General features: G+C 34.7%; 1 protein-coding gene across 1 annotated transcript; it reads left to right on the top strand.

Moving 5' to 3' along the window:
• The first annotated feature begins 1,002 nt into the window (after nt 1-1,002).
• LOC144968198 (glutathione S-transferase 3, mitochondrial-like) lies at nt 1,003-8,462 on the top strand. The gene is made up of 5 exons (XM_078906306.1): nt 1,003-1,270; nt 3,132-3,196; nt 3,503-3,560; nt 4,341-4,413; nt 5,812-8,462. Exons 1-5 carry the CDS (start codon nt 1,139-1,141, stop codon nt 5,910-5,912), a joined length of 429 nt encoding a protein of 142 aa, XP_078762432.1. The 5' UTR covers nt 1,003-1,138; the 3' UTR covers nt 5,913-8,462.
• Nucleotides 8,463-10,400: the final 1,938 nt, after the last annotated feature.

Below are 10,400 nucleotides of genomic sequence, written 5' to 3' on the forward strand. Positions count from 1 at the left end.
AAAAAGAGGTGGGGGGAGGATGGAGGGGACATTTATCCCTTTCAACGTTTTGTAAAAAGAAGACGGAATTTTTTTAAAAAAAAAAAAAAAAAAAAAAGTGACGTTACCAGGATTCGAACCCACAACGTCGATTATGGTCAAACTTCCAGGGCAGACGACTAAACCATTCGGCCATGACACCCACTTCGAAGTCGACGCATATTGTGTATATGTAGTAACAACTGATTTTAATGTTGGTTTTAATTTTTTGTTTTTATAGATATTTTATTAACTTTCCTTATTTCTATGTGCATCTGGAAACATTCCATATTCTGGAATGTGGATAATTGTTTAAAAGAGCGGAGTTTCAAATATGCGTCTGGGGATAATAAAAATTTGTTATCCCCAGACAGGTGTCTGGGGATAACAAACTTTTATTATCCCCAGACAAGTGTCTGGGGATAATCACAGCGAAAAACAAATTATCTGGCAAGTTTGCTAGGGTCATTTCAAAGATCACAGATCAAGCAGGGTTGCCAGTTTGGCATTTTAAATGCCAGATTCCAAAAATCTGGCATTTTGAAAACCGTTTGGCATTAGAAAAATCATTTGGCATTTGGCATTTTCATTTGGCATTTTCTTTCTTGTATATTATACTTCAAATGACACCTTTTCTTAATTATTTCTAAACGCGTAAAAACAAACATCTTCACATTTCTTTTTCATTCTTAAAATCCAACCGTGGTGTAGTGGTTTAGCACTCCACTTAGTAGTCAGTAGGTAAATAATTACCCAACAGGAAATTTAGTATAATTAAAAAAAAAAAAAAAAAAAAAAAAAAAAAAAAAAAAAGAAAAGAAAGAAAACACGCAAGCCACCAGGATATGATAGTAAATTGTCTATCAAAGTGAGTAGTTTTCTTAGTGGGGGTGGGAGTCAACAGACTTTGGCATCTTTTTGAGTGTTTTGGCATTTTTTGAGTCTTCCCCTGGCATTTTGTTGAAAAATAATCTGGCAACCCTGAGATCAAGTTCATAGGTCAATAAATTTTTGTAAAGTCACTGTCGGCTAGGACTTTGTAGTTTGAAGGTGTTGACTTCTTGAATCATCCTGCTTGCTATTTTCTGGAATAGAAAGTTTTCAGGAACCTTCTGCTAAAATGGCTGGCACCCTTACACTTCAACTTCATGGAGACTATGGCTATGTTGTCCTGGTTGTGGTTGCAGGTTTCTTTGTCCTCAATTACCTCGCAATGAAGGTGGTGGGTGCTCGCAAAAAGTACGGCGTCAAAGTAAGTTGTGTGGCTGCGAAGTTGTGTTGCTTACTTAGGGTGAGGCTTAGGCACTTAAGTTTATCAGGGCTAGATATAATATTACTGCTATCACTAGGCTATTACGTGCACACATAACTTGTGCAGATCTGATAACTCAACGTTTATGGGCTTGATCAAGATCTAAATCTTAAACATTTTTTTTTTTGCGTTGGCTTGAGAGTATTTCTCCATTGACATTGCCCATGCCCATACATACAATTATTGAACATTCCAACTGCAACAAATGTCAATGGTCAGTGATCCAATAAATAACTTATTACTTTAGTTATAACAAGATGGGTTACCAGTATCAGACTTGCAATAAATAATTACACGTCGGCTTATAATGATTACGTTCACATTTCATTAGTTAGAGTCTAACGGAGTGAGAGTGAGAAAGATATGTTTTTCAGATGATGAGGCCAACTTAACCCCGCTGTTAAGTCCATATAAAACTTCAACTTATTATTATTTTGAAATTTCACAAGCCTTTGCTTTTCTTCAGTTCTTAATGTTTTGTTGTTTTTTTTTTTTAATGAGAAAGACGTATTATATTTAAGATTGTAAATGAATGGGAGGGACGTTGATTTAAGATTGTAAATGAATGGGAGGGGCGTTGGAGCCTTCTGGGGATAACTAACTACACGTCTGTTTTTTGAGTTATTTAACAACTAGCCTTTTTAAGTTGGAAAACTATAAGTTAATTAAAATGATTATAGAACTTTACCATTCCTTCTACAAGAGTATTTTTCATGATGTATTTTCATGGAGCAGATTACCTTTACTTTTACCCTTGTCGATACATTCCTCTGACATAGCTGCCAACCAGTACGATAAAATCGTACTTAGTACGATTTGGCCAATCCAGAAAAAGAAAAAAAATCAAGAAAAAAAAAAAAAAAAAGAAGAAGAAAATCTGATAAAAATTATCCTGGGAGAAACTTTTTTGTTAAGAAATTCAAGGTGCTACTTCTGGTGGAAGAGGGTGAAAGTTTCAATGCAGCCATTGACTCACTGGAGTCTGAATTCAATGCTTATGCTGTTGAGGACTTTCCTTCAGACTTCCTGGTGCAGTCCTCAGATGAGCAGTGGTTTACAATGGCAAAGATTGTAGACTCTTTTGGGAAAAAGAAGTTTAAAAAGCTGTCATATTTCATGCTTGGCCTTCTCACAATCCCACACAGCAATTGTGAGTGTGAGAGAAAAATAAGACTGACTTCAGGGGCAGCCTGAGCACAGACATGCTTTCAGGACTTCTCATTGTCAAGTCTAATAGCACTCGATGCTATGACAGTGAGTTCAGCTCAGAGTTCCTGAAGAGGGCAAAGACAGCCACAAAGGAGGCTGTAAGCCCCCAGTAATCTGCTTCTATCACCACCTCCCGATCACTTATGCCTACCCAGTATGATGATAAAGGTAAGCTTCTCTTAGTATTACAGTGCTGACCATTCTAGTACTTAAGTACATTAATAAATATGCCATTTTAAGACATGACTTGGGCGTCTGCGCCGCACCGCGTATAATAATACGTTTTTGCATTTTGAAAGGTTGGCAGCTATGCTCTGAACATTGAATTTGGAACACATTAAAATTTACCACAAGGAAGTCCAAGAAATACACATTTCATTTATGTGTATGTGTTTTTTTTTCAATTTGTGTTTGTGTGTGTGTGAGTGAGAGAGAGAGAGAGAGAGAGAGAGAGAGAGAGAGAGAGAGAGAGAGAGAGAGAGAGAGAGAGAGTGTGTGTGTGTGTGTGTGTGTAAAGGGCTAGTTGCTGTTCTAGTCAGAATTTCGATTACAATACAGATTTTATTTAATAGAAATGTTTCTATATTTTCAGTATCCCAAAATGTACTCGGAGACAAACGACACTTTCAACTGTTATCAAAGGGCCCATCAAAACACGTAGGTCATTCCATTTGAATCATTTTTGTGCATTTTGATAAGTCGATGAACTGCTATAACATGATTAAAATGAACAGGGTTTTCTGGGTAGGGAGGGGGTTGAGTTAAAGAATGTAATTTTAAATTTTAATTTCCCTTATTTTGTCATATATACATTAAAACAAGTGAGAATTGACATTTAAAAAATCTGTTTGAAGATGGTTTCATCAGTGCTTATACTGATGACTGTTATAATTATTTGATTCAATATCCAAGGTATCAATTTGATTTTTGAAAAAGTATTGATGAAATATTCATCCTTTTCAGATTGGAGAGTTATCCATTGTTCTTGGCTTTCTTGGTGATTGGAGGACTTCAGTTTCCTGTAAGTGATTCAACGTTACATGAATGTTACTACTGTGTCTATAATGTAGTTTTGTACTAGTGTATTTTTCTCACCAAGAATATTTATCTTGATGGAGGAATGGATTGCTCCTCAGTATTAGATTGGCGGGTGGTTGGATGGGAGCATCACCCTTGAATCATATACCTATGATGTTCGCATGGGTGTACGATCCGATAGTGATGTCGTTTCTTCTTCTCTTTACTAGCCTATCCTGCTTCTTTGGTTTGTGATTGTATTTTTGACAGGGGGTATTTTTTTTCCTGTAAATCCTCTGCCTGTCTGTTCTTGGTTATTTATAATTTAGCTTATGATATCTTTAGGTTATGCTTTTGATTGACATTTGTACTATTTTTGTTAGATTGCTTGTTTTTTTGTTTCAGCGGTCTCTCATATAACCTCAATTGTGTTGGAAGAGACCTAAAGCAACAAACAAACAAAAAAAAGTATTAGATTGGATTGATGTTGCTAGGGAGGGGGGGGGGGGGGGTGTCAGAAAAAATTGAGTGAGCGCTCTACCAACTGAGCCATCTGGACCGTCAATGGAGTTAGAGACAGTTTTTGATAGTGAACAATTTAAAGAGAATGAGTTGTAAAGTAGTGATGAGAGCAAGTAATACACATAAAAGAATTTGAATATTCAAAACACTTATGTTGCGATCAGCATTTTATTTATGTATATATCATGGTGATGGTGTCTCACCCACTAGGAATTATATGAATTACATTACATTGCTTTTTTTTTCTCTTATGATTTATCAGAAACTCTGTGCTATCTGTGGCGTGATCTACCTGGCAGGAAGAATAGTCTACGCCCACGGCTATTACTCTGGTGGTTCGTAAACTTTTATTTTTAATTTTTAATGTTTCCACTAACTTGGGGTAAATTCAGGAGTCAGAACAGGTAGATCAAAATTCATCCCAAAACTTTCCAGTATGATTTCTGCAAGTGTATAACTGTTCCATAAGATCCCTTTTTAAAATTTAAAAAAAAAAAAATGTTTATTATGGCAATGAAATCAATGGTAATGCTGTTTGTTATGTTGTGACTGTCTGTGGGTTATTATTGTCCCTGAATAAAATTGACTGTGTGGAAGTGTTGAGGTGAATTGTAGTCTAGTAGATGATATAAAGAAAAAACTTGTACAGATATTAAGTTAGCGACATCTACTTATCTGCCGACTCATCATTGGCTAAACAGATGGGTTTTTAAAAAAAACCCAAACGTCTTAAGAGTCTACCCATATGAAAAGTGTGCTGCACCGATTAGTCCAGTCGTGTCCCTGAATATAAAAACAAGGGACAGGAGAAGCTCTTAATCGGAATGATATCATATTATAATTATGATCCAAACTTCTCACTGTTTGAGGTCATGACGGTGTTGTGTGGTAGGGTCTATCATTTTAGCTCTTTGAAAGGTTGGCGGCTATGACTATATATACATTTTTCAGAGATGACTTAATAGGCGTATTATTAAAGCTACTGTTTTTTCAATTTTACATGTTAATAGTACTTGAATAAAATGATGTACATGCCAATTTTCTTGTAGATTGAGTATTTATTTATTCAATTTTGAAATGTACCAAAAATCTCAAGGGAGATCGGACAGCATGGAGGTAGTTGACTAGAGTAAAATGAGGTAAAATTCAATGTTTTGTGGGATCTGCTGGACTCAGATATAATACTAGTATAATAAATGTGGTCCATGGTATCTGCTTGACTCGGTCCTAATACCAGTATATTGATATTAAATGTGTTCGAAGCCAAGAAATTCCAATTAATAATATAATAATAACATAATGAGTTCATATAGCGCTTAGTTCCAATCAAATTTGCTCACTGGTGCTTTACATCACATATCATATTCTTATGTAGACGTCTATAGAACTGACAAGTTGAAAACCACAGTAATGGTTATGATAATAAAATATAATAAAATACATACTAAGAGTAAACAAGGTTTATTTCAATCAATCAAAATCAAAACATGTCTGATCCATTCTTGGCCATCATTCTCGTTAATTCTCAACTGTCATCACACACAATCACAAACTTCTCAATAGGAGAGCGACATAGTATAAAAAGGGGAATAACACTTAAATAATCCATTGGCATAAACAATAACTCGATTACATCCCTTAGACTGTGTAAAGATAAAACAAATCGATGATTTCTTCTACAACCAGTTTAAAACAACTGGTCACTTTATATATTATTATCTTTTCCCTTCCAGATCCAGAAAAACGAATGAGAGGATCCTTTGCCTACATCGGACTACTGGGTCTCCTCGTCAGCACTGTCGTCTTTGCCCTCAACCTCCTCGGTGTTTTTTAATTTGATCATTCTTCAAATTCAACATTTTAAAAACTTCAACGCAGAAAACTAGAACCCTATTTAATAAATCGGTGCTTATGTTTAAATAACAAAATAATTTTTTAGGAACAAATTTTTAAAGGCATGAGCTTGCTAAATCCAAGTATAAGCATTTATTTCTTGCTTTTGAATAACAGTCTGTGATTTGAACCGTTACCCTTTTAAAATTTTATTTGTCTTGATCTTCATTGAAATGTTTGCCATGCTATAGGTTTTCAGGTGTATTATTGCACCAATGCTCAGCTACTATTTTTTTGGAGTTATTTCCCTTTGTTCATAGGTGTCCATGAATTAAATCATCGTTCAATGTTCAGTCAGTAAGACACTTCATTTTATATATATTTAAAAAAAAAAATTGAATCACAAGCCATTAGAGTTCAGACCAGTTCTATATTTTTAAACTTAAAAAAATTTTTTTTTACCAGATATTTAGATTATTATTTGCAAATTGGAATGTTCTAGCTTTTTTAAGATTTTTGACTTGATGATGGTTGAAAGTTGAAAGTGTTTACGATTCATGTTGTGTGTATTGTCGTTGTTACTCATGACTATGTTTGATTATGTGTTGGGAGTCTGTTGTGTTTCTAGAAGATGGAGTCGTGCAGGCCATGCTCAAGTCTTTGTTCATTTCATTTAAATTCAATATGAATTTTGCTGGTGCATTTAATCCTGGTTGAAAAATATTCATAATTAGAAAGATATTTATTGTGTTTTTCCTCAAACAAGAAAGATGATAGATAACGTTATAGTGAAGGACTTATAACAGGAATTTTAAGTCCCAATTTATTCAATGTTAAATATTGTTACATTTACGGGGTCGTCTGACCTCCCATGGAGGTCACTTTTGCTCTGTATTCTACCCCTCCCCCTACCCTATATCTATTTTCTCTTTCCATGTTGCTCTCTCTCTTTGTTCTGGATTGAAATTGCTCATATTTTTCTTGGACCTGGCAGGGATCCTTATCAGAGAGGCTGAGTGGGGTTCCTGACCTGCCATAGTGGGCAGGGAGGTACTTACTGTGTCTTCTATCCCCCTATATCTGTTTTCCAACTAGCTTTCTATCTTTGTCTTGGAATGAGATTACTTGGTTTTGTCCTGGCACTGGCCGGGTACCCTGGCTGGGAGGGAAACAGTCAAATGTATAGTTTTGGGAGATGATATTTTTTTCCTTATAAATCATCTCTCTGTTATGCAATGTGAGTGTATTCCTCTTAGTGGGGACTTCTGCTTGTGTCTGGGTGGACTTTTAGGTGATCTCAAACTAGGTACTTTGATGGTATGCTCTTGGAATTTACATCTATTTCCTATTTTAACCAATTCCTCTTTGTCTTGCCTTCTCTTGGTTGCTCTAATTGTAATTCTAGAACTTTTTACTAACCCATTTTCTTCCTTTTTTGGCACTGATATGATCTTAATGTGTTGCAAGCGCCATAAAACCCTTAAAAACAAACAAAAACCATTATCAGAGAGGGAAGCAGTCAAATGTATTTTTTCTTAACTTTGAGAGGTGGTATATTGTTCCTTGTAAATAATCTCTCTGTTATGTGCTACTAACTTATTTGTTTTGAAATATATTGGACTTTGCTGGTGCCTGAATGGGACTTTTGGGTCATGTCAAAATAGACACAACGGTCAATAGTTCGTGAAATCTTCTGTTTCCTATTGGAACTGCTCCCTTTGTTTTACTTTTTTTTTTGAGCTTTAAACTTCAAATCTACCAGTTTTCCTCAATTATCTTCCGTTTTACTGGCCAGGGTTGCTGATTTTCCGTAGATATTTATGGTATTCAGTAAGCTACGAAATCTCCATATGTTATCCCATCACTTGGTAAACGGAAGTCAAAAGCTCTCAACCTTATGGAATGTGATCCAGTTAGAAAAGGAATCTCCATCCAGTAAGCCTTTCCTTACCAGCCACAGGAAAATCGTCACATTCGTTGCGATAAAATCAATAAATTCTCATTCTGATTTCAATTTTACATCACAAAATTAAAATTTTTTTTTTTTTTTGGTTATCGCTATAAACCTTGAAGCTGTTTGTAGGGCTCAATTTGCTTTAAAATGTTATGTTTAGAATGTAATTGTTGCATTCCTGTTTGAGTAAGAAAAATCTATTTTTGTGTTGGGTGTGTTGGGGAAAATTCTGAAAATGGCCAGTAAGGAAAGGGTTAAGTTAAGATCACTCTCGACCTATTGCTCTCTTTAACAATAATGTCATTTATTTAAAAGTAAGTACGTAATGTATTTTTTTACTGCAGTCTAGTGTTCAGAAAGGGGTCGGTCCCATTTTTGTTTTTCAAAAAAGTTCAGTAATATTTTATCTGCTGCATCGCAACCCCTGAAATGACCTACAAGTTTTACTAGTGCCATTAAACCCCTAAAATCAAACTGCTTTCATTTGTCGCCAGATGAAGCATTTTTCTATGTTTTTGTAATTTTTTACCAGTTACACTTTTTATACAGTTGATGTAAAGTTACTTATATTTTCTCAATAAAGACATTGTAGTGTCATTTCGTTGTTTATGGTTTAAATGACTGGATTACACTTACAATCATGTTTTTCTTGTAAATTATCTGCATAGTACTTAAAAACCCCTTGTAATGGTGTCTTACAGGGATCGTGTCTAGTCCTACATGTTAAGTGTATTTCAATTTCAGTGTTGTGAACTGATTTTTTCATTGTGTTGAGGATGTTTTAAAATAAATATTGTATAATAATAATAATATAGCCAAAGGAGTGGGGTTCAGTACTAAATGGGCAGCTATGCGGTCTTGTGGTATAACACTCGCTTTCGGATCGGAAGGTCCTGGGTTTGAGCCTTGCTCTGCTCTGGGTGTAAAATGAATACCTGGCTGATAACAGCTTTGTCTCTGTCGGAAAAAATTGTAACATCGCCCAACAGGCATCATGTCTCGTTCTACATGTTAAGTTTTGTTGCTCAGCAACCCTTTGTGAAGTGCTTTGAGCACATTTAGTTGATATTTAGCTATATAAAAGCTCACTTTTTAAAAAAAATGGGTGGAGACAAAGTGAAAATCTCCAAATACATAACTCAAGGCCAGAGGTTTTATGGCGTCACGAACACACAGGAAAAAACACAAGAGAGTGAAAGTGAATGAACTCGCACACAGTACAGTGCTTTACAACATGTAAACAGTTATTGAAACTGGAACTGGAAGAGCACAGTTGGGAACAAGAACAAACCAGAACACACAATGATACATTCCTGACAGTTATAGATAGAATGAAGTTGACGTCACTCAGGTCTTTGTTGTTTTATGCCCTCCATGAGTAATTTTCACTAAACTGTATTAACCAGACTATAAACGTTCAAGATTACACATAGTTTTGTGTGTTGGTCCGTTATATATCCAGATGGTAATGTTGTGAGTTTCTTAGCCAATCGCATTCTATGTATATCCAGTTTGAATGCACGGATAAAAAACCACAAGATCGAATTCTGTTCCTTAAATTTCACCTGCTTAACTTTTAAAGAACATTTTCCTATCCTATTATCTTCCCTTTCTCTGGCGCTGAACTCGCCTAAAATTGCTGCTAGCACTGCGGGACTAAACAATTATATAATAATAATAATAATAATAATAATAATAATAATAATAATAATAATAAATAATTAATAATAATAAATATAATAATAAATAATGTAATAATAATAATGATAATAATAATAATATAATAATGATAATAATAAAATAATAATAATAATAATAATAAATAATAATAATAATAATAATAATAATAATAATAATAATAATAATAATGAATAATAATAATAATAATAATAATAATAATAATAATAATGGTAATAATAATAATAATAATATAATAATAATGGTAATAATAATAATAATAATAATAATAATAATCCAAGGTCAGTGTTCGCAAACCGGAGGCTTGAACTTGAATGAATCCGAGGTGTGATTTTGATTGAAACAAGGGACATAACCTTGCAAGTCCCTAACTTTGGTAACAATAAATGGATTACCACACTTGCCACATTTAACGCTGTCACATGTCGTACTCTGGTGTAAAATGAGTACCTGGCCGTCAACAGCGTTGTCTCTGTCTGAAAAATTGTAATATCGCCTAACAGTCGTCATGTCTCGTTCTACATGTTACGTGTTGCTGTTGGTCAGGGACCCTTTGTAAAGCGATTTGAGCACATTTAATGGATATTGCTCTAATATAAAAGCACTAGATTCAGTCGCATATTTTCCGCCTCCAGGTTTGTTTTGTTTTTTTGTTTGTTTGTTGTTTTTTTTTTTTTTTTTTTTTTTTTGGGGGGGGGGGGGTCTCCTTTCTGACCCAAACTGAAACTGAAACTTGTCGCCAATCGGGCATCGGCTTAATTGGGCTAAACATTGTTCACGTGTGACGCAATCTAAGACTGACACAAGTTTCAACCATAATATCTACACAGATAACAT

Source organism: Berghia stephanieae, chromosome 3 (genome assembly GCF_034508935.2).
Source record: "Berghia stephanieae isolate SIO BIC M18660-M18661 chromosome 3, UCSD_Bste_1.3, whole genome shotgun sequence".
Lineage (NCBI taxonomy): Eukaryota > Metazoa > Mollusca > Gastropoda > Nudibranchia > Aeolidiidae > Berghia > Berghia stephanieae.